At 44.8% G+C, this 16,874-nt stretch overlaps 1 protein-coding gene and 1 long non-coding RNA gene across 3 annotated transcripts in view; one reads left to right on the top strand and one right to left on the bottom strand.

The window, feature by feature from the left end:
• The window catches only part of LOC143680268 (uncharacterized), a 101,507-nt gene that overhangs the window by 30,450 nt on the left and 54,183 nt on the right, over nucleotides 1-16,874 (bottom strand). The window lies entirely within an intron of this gene.
• RXRG (retinoid X receptor gamma) overlaps nucleotides 1-16,874 on the top strand; it is a 62,791-nt gene that overhangs the window by 438 nt on the left and 45,479 nt on the right. The window contains exon 2 of the mRNA XM_077156799.1: nucleotides 16,184-16,431. Within this exon, the coding sequence (XP_077012914.1) occupies nucleotides 16,184-16,431 (248 nt within the window). The remainder of the gene's footprint in view (nucleotides 1-16,183; nucleotides 16,432-16,874) is intronic.

Genomic DNA, 16,874 nt, shown 5'->3' with positions numbered 1-16,874 from the left:
TGGGTATTGATTTAGGAGACCGCATATGTTTATCTGCATCTATAGTGTGTTTCAGTGTGAGCGTGCTCTGTAGATGAGGATATGTTTGCATATCAGAATGAGTGAACAGATGAGAGGATATAGGGATATTCTAAGTGCCTAAACCAGCAAGCTTGAGAATGTCTGAGACAAAGATAGAATAAGACCATTGTTACAACCCAGTGTGTTTGTGCGGGCATGAAAAGTGGGAGAGTTAAGGAGAAATTGGGATGATATGACTATTATCCAACTTGTAATGAGAAAAAATTGGATTAAAAAAGGTTTTGCCTTTATTAAGAGTCCCTGGAATATTTTGCAACAGGGGCATGATTTGTTTTATTTTAAAGAAGATTTCTCTATAATTGGATTTTTTTTGTACAAGAAAACATAGCACTTTAATTTGCCACCTTGTTTTCCTTCTTCTGTTTTCTTCCCTTTTGATTTGCTAATAGCCTCTTCTCCCCTCCCTGCTGCTGCCCCAAATTTCCTGGCAAGGATCACAGTCATGACTTCCACTCTGGGGGTCGGGATCTAGGGGGCGGGGGTGGGTCTGGGCTCTCATAACAGAGAACCTGCAAATTGAAGATCCAAGTTGTCAAGGCAGGCAGGGCAGCCCCGTCCAACTTCAGAGAGGCTTCCGGCAATGGGCCCGCAGGCTGCCTTACTGCCCAGACACGTCTGTCCCAAGGATCCCTGGATGCAGTGACAGAATCAGCACAAACACTCGCCCAGCTTTGAGTAAGTGGAGCAACCAGCTGACCAGCTGGCCTCTCACTTGTCAGTTGGTGGCATGTAGCTTATGCTCCTGGGAGCCAAAGGAGAGCTTTTGCCCTGTGGAAGCCAGCAGGCAGGGCAAAGCGGAAATTCTAGTAAGGTCTTGAGAACTGAAAAGTCTGTGCTTTCCTGACTTCCTTGGGGGACAGATAGCCAATTCATCTGAAGCCTGGGGAGTAAAGGTTGCCCACTCTGCTGGGCAGAGCACCCTGTGGGTGGTGCAACATGCAAGGTGGATGTGGTGCCTGCCCAGGAGACTACAGGCTGGGTGGTTTGCTCATTCATTCAAGGTTCATGGAGCAGTTTTTACGAGCTAAGCGGGGTGTTAGGTGCTTGGAAGACAAATATGAATGAGACACAGTCCCTGCCTTTGTGGACCAGGCTAGGCTTGTTAAACTGCATGGTGCGTGCTATATGGGAGACACAAGGAAGGAGGGAGCTGCTTGCTCACAGGGGCGGGGCCCGCGGGAAGGGTCCTGGAAGAGGGAATGTTTAAGATTTGGGCCAGTCTGGTGGCATGACCGAGTGAGTGCGGTGGCCAATGCTGTGACCTGGACATTGGATCTTCAATTCAAAGTTGGGCCCCGGGTGTGAAAAGCCTTCTTGACTCCATTCACAGAGCTGAGAATCATTTATTCCTTTCCCTCTGAGTTCAGTTGCCTGAGAAACATGCTTATCCTAAGCCAGATTCCCAGGTCTCCCAAACCTCTGGGAGGGCATGACTTCATTAATGCAGAGAAGACTCTTTGAGACAGATCAGGTAAATTAAAGGATTGAAGGTGGAAAGGTTTATGTAGAGAGCTCAGGAAGAGATTGTAGAAAGAGGGTCTAATCCAAAATTCCATGGGGGCTGCCTGCTGGAATCGTGGAATGTCAGTTCCCTAAGGGACCTTAAAGAGCACGTTGGATGTGTAAACTCAGCCCTAAAGGAAGGCAGGGACCAGTCCAAAGGTGTGGGTTGAATGATAGAGCTTTCCCAAAGAACTCCTAGATTTATAAAATACTAGATTTATAAAAGTGTTATTTTAATCTGTTATAGTGAAAAGAGCATGATGAGAGGGACAGACAGAGAAGGAGAGATGGAGTAAGTTAGCTGAGTTTAGGTCTCAGCTTTTCAAGTACCAGCTGTGTGACTTTGGGCAAGACACTGAACCTTTCTGAGCCTCATTTTATTTGTTTGTTTTTTTCTTTCTTTTTTTTTGTCTAAAATTGGGTGTATACACCCATCCTCACAGTATTGTGAGACTTGAAAGAGCTAGCTCATGAAAATGTAGCTACTATAGTGCATTCCATATAAATGAAATTTACTATTTTTATCCCCTCCGTTTTGCTCAGATACTAACATGGAAATTAATTTAAAAACCTGATATTACTGTAGAATAATGAATTAGGAACCTGGGAAAGCAAGTTTAAATCCATGAAAACCCACATATTTTGCTTGTTTGGATTTCCATAATTGTAGAAGCTCTAGTATTTAGCATAATTAGATTTCATACAGAAGCAAGTGCTATGGTGCAGCTGGACATTGTGGAAGAAAATAGTCTATAGAAGCTGGGGAACATGAGGGGAAAGGGTCATCCAGATTGGTTAAGTGTCTCTCTCTAATGTTACTTTCCCTGTCATTCCTGAGGGAGGAAAACAATTATTTTATTTAGTTCTGTTGATGTTCTCCATTTTGTTTGCATGCACTGGTTAAGAGGAGGCTGGAACACTTTGACCCAGGACCCTGCCCCCCTGGACAGGGGAACTCGCAATGGGAGGGAGCAGGGAAGGAGGAAGGGGCCTTCGCAGGCACTGGGGAAAACCTGAGAGCCAGCGTGGACTTCACCTGCAGCCTCCAGCTGACTTCGCCCCAGCATGGCAAATTGCACCGCACTCATTGCATGATTGCTTGTAGAATCCCTTACCCTTTTATGTACTATCAAATGAGACCACAGAGGGCTCCTGCGATGTGTGTGAGAATCTCTAGGGAATCAATGGCACCCTTTGGAAATCACACCTGGGATTTATGTCTGAGACTGTGCTCATCAGATGACAAGCCATCATTCCAGTCCATGTATAAGGGACCCGTCAGATTGGGGCCTGCCCTGGGGGCAGAGGGTCCCATAAAGGCGACCACTCTCCCCTCCCAGCCCCGCCGTGCATCCGTGTTGATGAGAGAACTTTCTCTTCTCGTTCTCTGCCAAGTCCGGGGTTTGCCAGCTGCTCAGTAAGAGATTTGTTTTTCCTGGGAAGAGACAGTTGCTGCCTATAAGAAGATGGCAGAGCAAAGCCTGTAATCCCCCATCCAATTGTGCAGTAATCCTCAGGGTAAGAAGGAGGTCAGGAAGAGAGAGGGCTGCTCTCGTTTCATTTAGCAAACATGCTGTGACACTAAGTGCCAGCCCTGGCCATTGTAAGCACTTCCCAATATCGCCTTATTCCATGCGCATCACAAGCCTATGTGTAGGTACTGCCATCATTGTCCTACTACTTTATAAATGAGAAGTCTAAGGCAATGAAAGGTGAAGTCACTTGTTTGCGGTCCCACTACTAGAAAACGCCAAAGCCAAGGATTTAACCCAGGCAGTTTGGCTTCAGTCCATGCTTTGCCGGGCTGCCTCTCAAGGCTACTGTAAGAGAGAGTTTTGTTCTGCAAAGCTCGTGGCAGCAGCACACCCCAAATGGGAGAGAGGAACCCAATCCAGCCTTGGAAATCCAGTCTTAGCGCTGCCCAGTGGTTGCAGAAACAACGACCTGGCCATTGAGGAATAAAGTAAGTTACCTTGGAAGCATGATCTCTTAGCACTAAAGGTGGCCCCTCCCAGGTTCTACTGACATGCAAGAGTCCTGCCCCACTGACTCTTACCGTGCAGGTAGAAAACTCCCCTTTTCACCTAAGAATAGCTACAGATGGGGGATTGAGTTGGAAGGGCTCATGTGCGTGTGTATGTGTGTAAATGTGCGTGTGTATGGGGGGGTGTCAGGGATATCTATGTACGTGTGTGTGTTTATAGGAGAGGTGTGTGTATGTGTGTGCGCTCATGGGTGGTACATATGCTTGTGTATATGTGGGAGGGAGTGTGTGTGTATGGGTGTGGGAGGAGGATGTGTGAGTGTATATGTGAGTGTGCCAGCACATATTTTTTTCCCTCCACAGATGTGCGGGTGGTTAGGACCTACCATGGGTGTAAGTGGTTAGAGTTTATGTAGGACGGAATAACTGTTTACAAGATTTAGGAAGGAACATCCTTAGTATAAACTAACTTCTGAAACATTTACAATCTTACCAAGAGATAGAAAGCTGAATAGCAACTGGGGAAAGAAATAGTGCAAAGAGTAGTCTAAATTCTCCATGTCTTCTTTCCCCTCACTAGGTAGCTTGTGTATCTGCAAAGAACTTAGCCACCACAGTTGGGTGACTGAGATGCCAGGGACTCCTAAGGGAAGCTAGTATTTTCTCCCACTCCCCATTTGGAAGTACAAGATATAGTGGCCCAGGGAGTGCAAGAAGTTTATTTTCTAGAATGGCTGGGTTTGGGCAACTCATGTGACATTGATTCAGGTCCCAGCTCAGTGATCTTCACAAAAGAGTAAAAATAATAGCCAGTGTTTGTTGGGCACCTACTATGTGCCAAGCACTCTTCCAATGCATCATCTCATTTAATATTCTCAAGGACCCCTGGAGGTCCATTCCCATTTTGCTGAGAGAGAAACTGACAGCAGTCTTCAGTAACCTTCCCAAGACCTCTCGGCTAATAAGTAGCAGAGTCAGGATTCAAATCCAAGGCAGTCTTATAGGAGGGCTGCTGCTTTAACCCCTACACTGGGTAAATCCCATATCAGCCCCAGGCAGGTGAATTACGTATAAGAGCAACAACTAATGTACTTGATTCTTTTTTTTTTTTGGCATGGGCAGTCATCGGGAATCGAAGCCAGGTTTCCTGCATGGCATGTGAGAACTCTGCCACTGAGCCACCTTTGCCTGCCCTGTACTTGATTCTTACCCTATGCTTTTCATAACTCACAAATTTTCAGTTTTGAACATATGTAATTGCAGCAAATGAAAAGAAAGATTTGGGAAGGGGATTGGGTCCTCCAAGGTGCTAATAAAACAAACGTCAAAAAATGTTTATAGGTGGAGCCCACCTTATTTTAATAAATGGAGCCTAATTTTACATGCTAGGGCAAGGGTTGGAAAGCTTTTTCTGTAAGGTCCAGATAGTAAACATTTTAGTCTTTGTGGGTCATACAGGTCTTGGTTGTAACTACTCAACTCTGCCATTGTAGTGCGAAACCAGCCCTAACCCCTGCGTGAACAAATGGACATGGATGTGGTTGTGTTTCAATAAGTTTGCTGACACCTAAGGGATCATTCTAGAGAATAGCCAGTGTTTGTTGGGCACCTAAAGGATCATTCTGGAGACGTTTTATTGTTATTTCTGATTGCTCTTCAGTTAGCAGTGATTTCCTAATACTCTGAACTATTCTCCCCAGCTTCCCCTATTACAGAGCTTAATCATCAAAGCTTGAAGGAAAGGCCTAAGATCGTTAGGTCCCACCCTTCATTTTATTGACAAGGGCACTTGGGAAAGTGAGTGTGGCTTGCCCATGACCCGTGGCTGTTTGTGGTCTTCAAACTGGGTTCCCTAGAGGTCCCTCAGGTATTGATTTCAAAAATTACCTAGAACAAAAAAAAGAACAAAAAATAAAAAAATTTTAAAAATTAAAAAATAAAAAAAAAATCACCTAGAACAAGGCATTGCCAGGCCCATGTCCATGCGGAGGTGAAGAAAAATGGGAGCCGGCACTGGGACCTCCAGCCCCCATCATCTTCAGAAGACCCCATCCATGGGCCAGTGACCTTGATGATCATGACCCCCTGTTTCCTCTATGCAAATTGAACCCCTTGGAGCTTCTTGCTTCCTTTTATCAGATTCTGATAACTAGATGTGGAGGAAAGGCAGCGCAGCAAGGGTCTCTCAGTTCAAAATCAATCTCAGCTTCTGATGGGATTTCAGAATTTGGCTCCTGAACTTAAAAAATGGAAAGGCCTCAGAGAAGACCTGTGATCTTTAGTTCAAGAAAGTACCTATTAAGTATTGGGAGATGTTTTTCTAGGCTGGTTGGCTGGTTTTCATTTCGGTGATTCAACATCTCTTTTGTCCTTCCTTTTCGATTTACTTGTCACTAGTGTCATGGAAAGGTAGTCTCTTGGAGGGTTTGAGGCTCATAATACCTGTGTTGTCTCAGCCCCAGTGATGTGGGGAGCAGAGCAAAGGTTAGAGATCAGCAGCAAGGAAAGGATATTCCACACTGATCTGGGAATACCATCAGCCAGTCAGTCAACACACATTGGCTAAGCACCTGGCTTATGCAAGGGTCGTGAAGAAGATCAAAAATGTAAGATCCATCCCCTCCCTCAAGGGATACATAAATTAGTTCTAAGCTCAGGAGGCTTCAGAATATTTGTAGATTAATATTTCTAGGAAATACTCTGGGTTCTCCCTTAATTACCTGGGGGGAGGGGCAAGGGGGAGTAGAAGTGTGCTTCTATCCATTGGTTTAAACATAATTTTATGGAAGTTTATATTTTACCTTACATGGATGTGGGGGGGGGGGTTGTTCATTCAAATGTAAAAACATATGACATAGATATACATTGTTTTGTGGTTGTTATACCTAGGAATGTTGATTTTTTTTTCCCTTCTTGTTCCCCCTTGAATAGAACTTTTTGCCTTGGGGTCTCATTGGTCTGATGGGTGATTTGTAGGAAAGGTTTGCTGTCTATAAAGCAGGGAAGGTGAAAGGACCAAAAAAGGGAAGTTTTTTTTTTAAAAAAAGCAGGCTTCAGATTAGCCTCCTGTCTGCAAGTTGGCCTGACTTGATGTTCTAGATCCAGGAACACAGGGCCTAGCTTTCAAACATACACTGGATCTAATTTATTTTGTATGGGGTAGAAGGTAAGGTTGAGCTTAAGGTAGCAACTACAAATGAGCTAAAATGTGAATACATGTAGATGCCACAAGGCAATCCAGCGAGCTGTACCAAAACATTCCCCAGGGAGGTTTTGTATGCAAGGACCACCTGTCAGCGCAAGTGTGCAGAGCGCACATTTACAGGTAAAACAGTTTCCATGTACTGAGCACCAGTTTTGTGTTGAACAGTTTCACTTATGTAAATCTTCTCGACAAGTCTGAAGTTGGATATCCCTGTTTTACAGGTAAAAAGAACTGAGACTCGGGTTAAATAATATTCCCAACGTCACAGAGTCAGTGACTGGTCTGCTGTAATTAGAAACACATTCAGTAGGACACTTGGTTTCCCAGGTCCAACCACTGATTGCATAACTGAGATGGCTCCTTTTAATTCTGATGGTCAGCCTGGTTTTTGACGACTGCTCCACATCAAACTACCCTGCTATCCGGTCACTCTGAGCAGCCTTTGAGCAGCCTTCTACACGTTGGATAAAACATTTAAAACATATTTAAATAGCAATTTTGAAAAAAAAAATTTCTGGGAAATTATTTTGGGGGTTGATTTTAAGTGAATGGATCTAAGCAATTTAGGTATTTAGAACTGGAGAATAAATAATGCCATGTGCATTACTCAATAATAGCATAGTACTAGGAATATATTCCACTGTATTTTAAGATGGCCGCAGTCTTAAACACCCATTTTTACGGACAAGGGAGAGCCTATCCAAACAAGAAGTACAGGGAGACAGAGAAGGAGATCGGGGTCAGGGTAGATAAAATTGGTGTTCGAGGACATCAGGAACATGAGGCTAGTGGGGCACCTGCAGCAAACGCCTCAATCACTCACTGTCAGTCATCTCTGTGGACTGGCAGATACCAGCGCATGGGACTGAGTTAGAGACAGGCAGCTACTCTTTGTTAGGGAACCCCCTGCCTCCAGGAACTCCAGGATCTCCTTGTATGTTGAGAAAAGCTGATGGGAAGTATTGTAGACTAGACTCAGATTCTGGGTCTTGGAAGCCTTGGAAAAGGTCACTTTATCATTCTGAGCCTCAGTTTCCTAATCTGTCGAATGGGGCTAATTCCTGCTCTGCAGACTGCTCCTGTCAGTCTGAAGCTTGAATGACACGGTGGGCTCCAGGAGGGACTCCTCCCCCCCATCCATGGTGCCTAGCCTGAGGCCTACACCTGGGAGGACACAACAGGTAATTTTTGGCTGACTGACCGAGCCAGTAACTAAGAGGGAAATAATCAGCAGCTAATTAAGTTTTGTGTGTGAATGTAAAACAGTATGTGTTAGGTGGAGTAAGTAAGCTCAGACCTGGGTGCCAGAACACCTGGTGTTTTGGACCCAACTCTGTGTAGCCTTGAGCGCTCAACCTCTCTGGGGTTGTTTCCTTTTTCATAAGATGCGATGGTTCTTCCAGCCCCACAAGTCTGGTTTCTAACCAACGACAAGGTCTTATTAATTTATGACATGGTTAATTTGGAATGGCGATTAAATTGGTCATGGTAAGAACTAGTTTCTGTCTGTTCATTCATGAAAAAAGGGGGAAAAAAGAGGTTTGCTGAAGCAAGAAATGTTGTAGGAGCACTGTTGAGCCTATTTAAGATACATCTGTTTTTGAGCTATTTAAGAAGCCTATTAAGAGCATCATTAGCATATTAACAGGATGTTAATTGCAAAAGAGTCTTTTAGAGCAGGTTTTATAAAGTCTCCACTTAGTAACCATTACCTTGTGGTACTTGAAACGCAAACTATTCACGTGTGTTACTTGGAGGTAATAAAATCGTAATTTAAAAGTAATCTGCCAACTTGTCACGAATTTAGACTGATTTTTCTCTCAATTGATCCAAATGAGTGAGGTTTTGCTATAATTATATATAATGCTGGTAATAATGAGGCCGATTATCAATCTTTCCCTGCTTTTCACTACCTCCATCCTCACGTTTTATCATGGGGGTTGGAGGGAGGAGGAACAGGGGTGGGGAATGAGGGGGAGGGAGAGGGAGGGAGGGATGTCAGCCCCCAATCATGTGGGAACAGCCAACCTCGTTTGGGTACAAATCCAGGTGGGACAGCCCTGGGCAGGTTCCAAAAGGCTGGAAGATACGTGGGGCTGCGGGTAGCTGAGCCAGTCCATAGCTGCTGCGTCTTTGTGTCTTCACATTCTCGCCCAGAGCCACGGGAGCTGGTTCCCCGGAATCTGAGCGCCTCCAAAGGGCCAGGAGGAGGGTCTCTTCTCCTACACACCCTCTGATCCCACCAAGTTCCTTTATTTGCCCTGTTGAGCAAGTATGAAAGGGCTCTGGTCACAGAGAAGGCCTCTCATTAAGAGATGCAGCTTCTACTTCTGCTCCGCATCAACTGGGAATTTATCTTCTAATATCTTGGTTTCCACATCTGTTAAATGTAAAGCTCTGCATCTGTAAAATGGGTTTAAAAGATCTTCCCTCGTAATCTCTGGGTGATTGTGCAGCTCAAGTATTTTTAAAAATACTGATATCAATTAAAATCTAAGAAATACTTCTTTGCAAATCCCTTGAGACTGAATTCGCCTTCCGTGGAAGGAGGAGGGAAAAGGTTGAGCTGGGCTGGGTGGAGCTGGAAACCCTGATAAAGGGAACCAGATGTGGGTTTCAGTTGTGAAGGGGTGGGACCCGTACGGGGAGGTCCTAGTGAGCTGAAAACAGAAAATGCAAGGATCAAAACCCTGAGAGCCCAAGAGGTGGGTCGGAGAAGGGCAGGAGTGGCGATAGAAATCAGTCGCCGGCTGGAAGGACCAGGGGCAGCGTGGACAGCCTGAAGGGAGAACGGTCCTGAGTAACTGCCGTGAGAATTTGCACAGCCTGCCGAGTAAATGGCGGGACTGGGGTTTAAATCCAGGTCTGCTGACTCCAAGGTCACACTTTCCAGCCCCTGATTCAAATGCCGGTTCCACCATTTACTGGCCACATTCCTGTGGGCAAGTTATTTCATTTCTCTGTGCCCCAGTTTTGACATCTGTACAATGGGGATAATAATAGCACCAGCCGCTAGGGGGCATGAGTTAATGTATGGAAAAATATATACGTATTTAGAACAGTGTCTAGCTCATGTGATTGCTCAGTAAACACTGGCTGCTGTGGTCGTAGTTATTGTTACTCAGCCAAGGGGATGACATTAAAGTGCCTTCTCTTGGCAGAGCTCTGCCTGCTTTACTCAGTGGCCTGCCTGGGCATTGAGAAGGGCCAAGCAGGGAAAGGATGTGTGAATGAGTTTCCCTTAGACGAAGAAGAGCAGGTGTCTGAGTATTCTATGATTGTTCGGTGCCGGCCCCATATTCCTCTGCTGGAGAAAAGGAGACAGGCTTTGGTGTGTGATTGTCCCCACCGTGGGAGAGAACAGAGCGGGACGGGGCCCCACGGTGCTCCTCTGACTTCCAAAGGAGAGCCTTGGCTCACAGAAATAGCAAGTCCTTTGCTCGGGCCCCTTCTCCGTGGGTGGGCATTAACCATTATCAATGATTCATTGCAAGTTTCCATTCCATCCTGAGGAGGGTTGCTAATGGGATAGCAAACTCCCTAGCCCGGCACAGCAGCACAGGGGTGGAAACTCTAAGCCAGACGCTCCCCTGTCTGTCCAGTCAGAAGGACTGCACGCTTGACATTTTACTTCCATTGGCTGAGGAGGGTGTTGCCAAGCAACTTCCTTACCTTGGTAAGAATTCAGTAGTTCTAAGTAACCAGGTCTCTCTCTCTCTCTCTCAATTTCGCACACACACACACACACACACACACAAGTAAGTCATTGCTTAGAAATTTCAGGTGCAAAAGGCACCAGGGACATAGATTTTGTATGCAAATAATTTCTATTGATGAACCCTACATATAGCTATATACATCATTTAACAAAAATATTTATTCCATGTATTGATTATTCAACTAATGTTTTTTGAGCATCTGCCATGTTTCAGCCATAGTGCTGGGCACCGTAGTGATTATTGTTAACAGCAAGGGGGTGAAATTCAAAATATTTGACCACCAGTAAAGCACCAGGCATTCAGAATGGAGGGTAGCATGAGGACCCATGCTGGGCCAGGCTGGATTATGGGAAAATCTGGGGGTTCCTAGGGGAGGAGGCTGGGGAGATGGGGTGATAGAGGGGCAGTCACTCATTCTGGGCTTAGAGCACTGACTACTTACTAACCAATTCAGAATATTCAATATTATAACTGCTGGTATTGCCTCATTGCCAGTGTGTGGCAATGGCTACCCTTAATTGAGCAGTTGTCACAGGCCTGGTTTAGGCTAAATCCTTTACATACATCGCTTCCCGCAATGGCATGCATGTCAGACACAGCCCCTCCACTCGCATCATTTACAGTATGGTAAGTAATTACAGCTGCTATGCACTGGGACAGTGGTCTCAGGTGCCCTCAGCAACCCTCCAAGTTAGGGTTTTTATTTCAATTTATGGGTGAGGACACTGGGATTCAGAGAGTCAAGTCCCTTACTCAAGGTGACACAGATGATTAGAGGTGATGCATTGGCTCCAATCCATGATATTTTGACTTTAGAGCCTTTGTCTTCTCCACAGCACTGCACCCCAGAAGCCACAGTGCAGCAAGACAGTCTTTAGAAATCATTGTAGTATGATGCACAGTACAAATTCCATGACATTTTGATTCTTAATGGCATTCTCAGCATTTCAAACTGCAGTTCCAAGCCTCAGACAATGTGAGCATCTAACAGGGTCCAATTGGTGATGACAACAAGGTCTCCTTGGCAAATATCTCAGGCCATTCCAGGCCACTGTAGCAGGCACTTCTTTCTGTTAGATGACAGGGAGCCATATCCTATTCCAATGTTCATAAAACGTTAGAGATGGGAGGGATTTTAAAGGTCACCAAGTGCTGCCTCCTTATTGAGGGAGTGAGGCCCAGGGATATGAAAGACCTTTCTTGGTTGCCAGGAGAGAAGCAAAGCTCCTGAGAAACTCCGTGTCTTAGTCGCCCAGCTGCTAAGACACATTCCAAACAATGGATCGGCTTAATGATAGTTATTTATTGTCTCAAGGCTTCAGATGCTGGAAGGCTTACCTCCTCCTGTCCTGGTTGCTATCTTCTGCCTGGACTGAGATCCTTGACGTCCCTTAGCTTTCCCGGCACATGGTGACGTCCTCTCCTTTCTCTTCTAGATTCCATTACTTTTACCTTCTTCTCCTCCCTGGTGCCTTTTTCCCTATGGCCTTCTCTATAAAGCCCCCAGAAATAGGATTAAGACCCTTCCCGATTCAGTTGGCCATAACTTAACTGAAACTAACATCTTCAAAATGTTCTATTTACAGTGGATTCACACCCACAGGAATGGATAAGACTAAGGACATATTTTTTCCTGAGTACATGAGTCAGCCTTGCACATTCTACTATCCCTTTCCCATCACATACATTACTTTTATAAAATCTTTGTCTGTACAGAGAGAATCGAACCTTGCAGAGTTTGCACATTACCCTGGCATCTGGGAAGAGGGCATGCGTGGTGTAAATGCCTAAAGAGGAACAAGAAAGTATACCACCAAGGAGTGAGCAAGGCTTCACAATGCAGAGGTCACTATACAAAGGGGGATTGGCCTGAGGGGTCAAAAGAAAAAAACTTGACTTTAGATTTTGACTAGGCATACCCTGGGCTGACAGTTAGACGGAGGCTGCCCGGGATCGATTGGCATAAATGAACCCAGACATCAAAAAGGAGCCTGGCCCTCCTTCTCCTTGTGGGCCTTGAGGGAAAACCCACTAATTTTCTCTTCTTGTTCATAGCTCAGCCAAAAGGCTTGGTGAGGAAGGAAAAGTAATAACCTAAAACCAGATTTCTGGAAAAATTGGCCATCTCTTGATACTGATTGTAGTTTCCAACTCGCTGTGAAATATAGGAGTGAGAGAGCCAAAAATGGCCTGCACAGGCATGCTTTAGTTTCTATTTGTGATAGTGGATTACTTTTCATTGAGAAATACTTTTGTCATGGAAGTCATTATTTCCCACCTTTTGTAAAAGCAAAGCTATTCCTAATAACATTGGGTCTTTGTGCGAGACAGAGGATGAAAATACATTTGTTAAGATGTGTTTGTCTTTTTGAGCTTCGTTAAAAAAATATATGGTTATGAGATAGCCCACCCTATCTGGGTCAATGAGTCAGCTGAAATCAGCTACATTTTAGAGATGTTGAAAACTAAACTTTTAATTCGATGTTTCATTCTAACTCACTACACTGAATAGTCAAGGCCCATTTAAATTTTTTGTTAATAATAGAATAATAATGCACTTTACCTTTCAAATCACTTCCACAATCATTATCTCATTTTATTCTTGGAAAACCTTGTTCATTCTTCGAAGTCCATATTTGCTAATTTTTGTGCATGTCCGTGTTCAACATCATTTGTGCACTATTTTCATTAATTTTATGTATCAAGTATCCTCCATACTTAGACTCCACCCCCCAAATCAATTTGCTCTTTAAAATAAAAACTTAAATAGCTGTATTCAGAAAGATAATTTTATATAAAAAAAATGAAAGCCCAGTTCACTGCTATAAACAGAAGGAAACAGTAAAAATGAATATAAAGCTATTAACATTTTGTAAAAAGGGCACCTACCTACTATTTAAAATATCACCTACGCTGTCCCTTACCCCACTGGTGTAGTACCACACCTTGGGAATTCTTGAACTGATAAACGTATGAAGTGAAATTATATTCCTGCTTGGACATTGCTCTGGGCTGGTGTCAGACACTGGGCTTGAACCTGGGGGAAAAGAAATGAAAGGCCCAATATTTCTGAGCTCCATTGAAAGTAAAATAAAAATGAGCACCTATGGCTGGAAGTGAAAGTTGATTTCCATTAGATGGCATTGGCCGCTGTCCCAGCGGAGTGCAGGGCTCCTCACCTTTCAGGGCTGGCTGCTAACTCACCTGCCATGTTTTGTCTTAGTAACAGACTCAAGGCATACATTAGCTGCTTTAAATTTCACAGGTTTCCAAGGCCTTAGAAAAGTCTAACATTGTTCTTTGCAATCAGTGGCTGCCTGGGAAGATTTTTGATTTTTGTGCCTTGAGTTCTTGGAAGCTGTTCTCTTCTTTCTCCTTCAAATGAATGTTCAGCTTAAGCCCACTTCATAATTGAGTCTTCTCAATTTGTGTTGTGAAGTTTTCTGCATTTCGCCTCTACTGACCTTGACGGCCCATGTAGGAGAGAGTATGGGATTCAGACGGTCTCTAGGGGCTGCCACCTACTGCCTGGGCAGTGCATTCACTTGTTGAATCATTAAGTTGATTGAATTGCCTGTGCCAGCTATTGTGCTGGAGCGGTGGTAGGAGTGAAAAAAGACTAGTTTTTTCCCCTCAGAATTTAGTGGAGAAGACAGGCAAATAAACAAATATGGCAATACAATATCCTAAGTGTTAACATATAAGTAAGCATCAAATGTTATTAGAAAACAGAAAAGAGTACTGGGACACCCAGGAAGGCTTCCTAGAGGTGGTAGCACCTGAGTTAGGTCTTGAATGATGAGTAAGAACTTCCTACAAAATGGAAGTAGGAGAGGGTGATCTTAGAACTGGGAGGGAGCAGCATGGGGGATAAGACTGAGCCTGTTTTCTCATCTATCAAAAGCAGAAATGATTCCTGCCTCACAGGTTTAATGTAGGATTAAATGAATTAACACAGGGAAATTGCCTGCTACTATTCTGGATATATAACAAACGTCTGACCTGCTAGTTTTTCCTCCTTTACCACTCCCCAGTGGACCCATAGCAATCAGATCATCATTTGTGATACTCATAATGTGGTGACTTGTGACTTATCTGTTTATGGGATAATTGTCTCTAATGGCTTGGAAACTCCATAGGTAGAATGACTAGAAGGACACAGCTCTCTTGGACATTGGGTGATGTTCTCAGCACAAGACCTTAGCCAAGCTAGTAAAAGGTGTATGAGATACTCCAACTTAATGGTCTTTAGGTGAGATCTTTATGTTTATGAATTTTCCCCAGTTATATTTCTGACATTGTCCGCTCATCTCCAGTTTGAAGGAATCTTACCCCTCCCTGCATCCTACTCCTAACGCTGCACTTAGTGTCCATTGACGACTCCCAAAGCCCTTGAACAGTGCCCTGGCATTGAGTAGACACTCAAGAAATATTTGTTGAATGACTAATAGAGCACTTAAGGTCAGACACAGGACTTAATCAGGTCAATATCACATGCACTTGGTATGGTCTCTGACTCACAGAAAGCATTCGAGAATGGGTGGCTTCTGCAGTGCTCACTGACCACTTAATACTCTTACATCCTATCCACATGGACAAGATGGATGTCATGGTTGAAACTACTGCATGGAGTTTCTTTGAATGGGTTCTTGCATGCCAGTCACCAGGGAACCAGCAATCATAATTCAGGATACGGTTGCCCTACTGTGTTTTCCAGCCTCTGCTTTGCTGATGCAGACCCTGAGTTTTATAGCTCATTTCTTCTGGAAAGCATGTTCCATGCTGGGATCCCAAGATGGGCTCTTTCATCTTGAATTTGCAACTGGCTAGAGAGGACTTTGGGTCTCAACTTCTCTGAGAAAGTATTAATGTTGGGTACATCTTCCCAGAGCCTGTTCTACTTGTGGCCTCAGCTTCCTGTCCCTGGGAAGGAGCGATTGGGTGCATTTGCCTTTCTGTGCTTCCTGAACCTCTGTAGCCATAAAGCCATGCCTAGTGGCTCTGTATCTTCTTCCCTGAGTGCTGTAGGGATGAGCAGAAAAAGAATTTTATAGGCATAAAACTGCAAAAGATATACGGAGCTAAGTGTATGACAACAGCCTTCCCCACCATCATTATGGAATGTGACCTCTCCAAAGACTGGAACTGTGTTCTCAACATCTCTGAATCCCCAGCTCCTCACATAGCACCTGACACCTAGTGAGTCCTTAATAAATATTTGTTTCCTGTGAGTGGGTGAATGTCCATTGGCTGTCTCAGAACCTGCCTTAGTTCTCAGAACCATAAGAGTATGGGGCAGTGAATTCTGGAGTGGCCTTGGCACATTCTCACTCAACCCCCAACAGGAAGGTTGATATTGACACCCCTTCCCTGTCTCTGACCCTGGTCAGAGTTGCCCGAGCCCGGGACTTGTGGGCTGTGCTCATTGTTGCCTTTGTTGGATCTGACATAGCATGAGAGACCTAAATTATCATTGAGTATTTCTGTCCTAGAGCGTCTCTGTCCTTTATTTGTCTTCATTCTATCGGTTAGATGTGGGTCCTGAAGGTTCACAGGTATGCAGGTCTGGATGGAAGGAGGGGAAGGATACAGGAAACCAAAGTGGAGATGGGGGCTGGACCTCTGCCTTCAGCTGTGCCATCTCTGAGCTTGCCCAACCTCCCATCACCTGTACTCTTCTTCTCCTTACAGGCTCCCCTGCCCACACTGGATCTGTGTCCATGAGCCCGTCGGCAGCCTTGTCCACAGGGAAGCCCATGGACACCCACCCCAGCTACACAGACACCCCAGTGAGTGCCCCTCGGACTCTGAGCGCGGTGGGGACCCCCCTCAATGCCCTGGGTTCTCCATACCGAGTCATCACTTCTGCCGTGGGACCTCCCTCGGGAGCACTGGCAGCCCCTCCAGGAATCAATTTGGTTGCTCCACCCAGCTCTCAGGTAGGTGTCCTTCCTCTCTAGGACCTCCCAGTTTAACATAAATGGTTTCACCCAGCCAGCTCCTGGAGCAGATTTAGCACTTGGCAGGTGCTTCTCGTGAGCACTTCCTGAAGGGATTGAATTGTCTCTGCAGACTTGACTCCTGCAGGGCCTTGTTTAAGTGAGTCCTCAGGCTGAGCAGCCCCAGAGAACTGAGGACTCTTCATGGTCCATGGGATGTGTCCAGAAGGGGGCCACCCCATAGCTTTAATGGTTTAGCCCTCACTGTGTTTCAACATCTCTCGGGGCTGTTTGTGTCATTCGTGGAGTGTACCCCCTTTCTTATTTTCAATTCAATTATAATGAATATTTATTGAGTCAATGAAGTATATGTCAGGTGCTCTACTATGTATTTTGGGATTATATACAGAGATCAATAGGAGATGTCTTCACTCTCCAGAAAC

This window comes from Tamandua tetradactyla, chromosome 4 (assembly GCF_023851605.1).
Source record: "Tamandua tetradactyla isolate mTamTet1 chromosome 4, mTamTet1.pri, whole genome shotgun sequence".
Taxonomy (NCBI): Eukaryota; Metazoa; Chordata; class Mammalia; order Pilosa; family Myrmecophagidae; genus Tamandua; species Tamandua tetradactyla.
The sequence above is the reverse complement of the archived record's forward strand: the minus strand, read 5'-3'. Positions and strand labels throughout refer to the sequence as shown.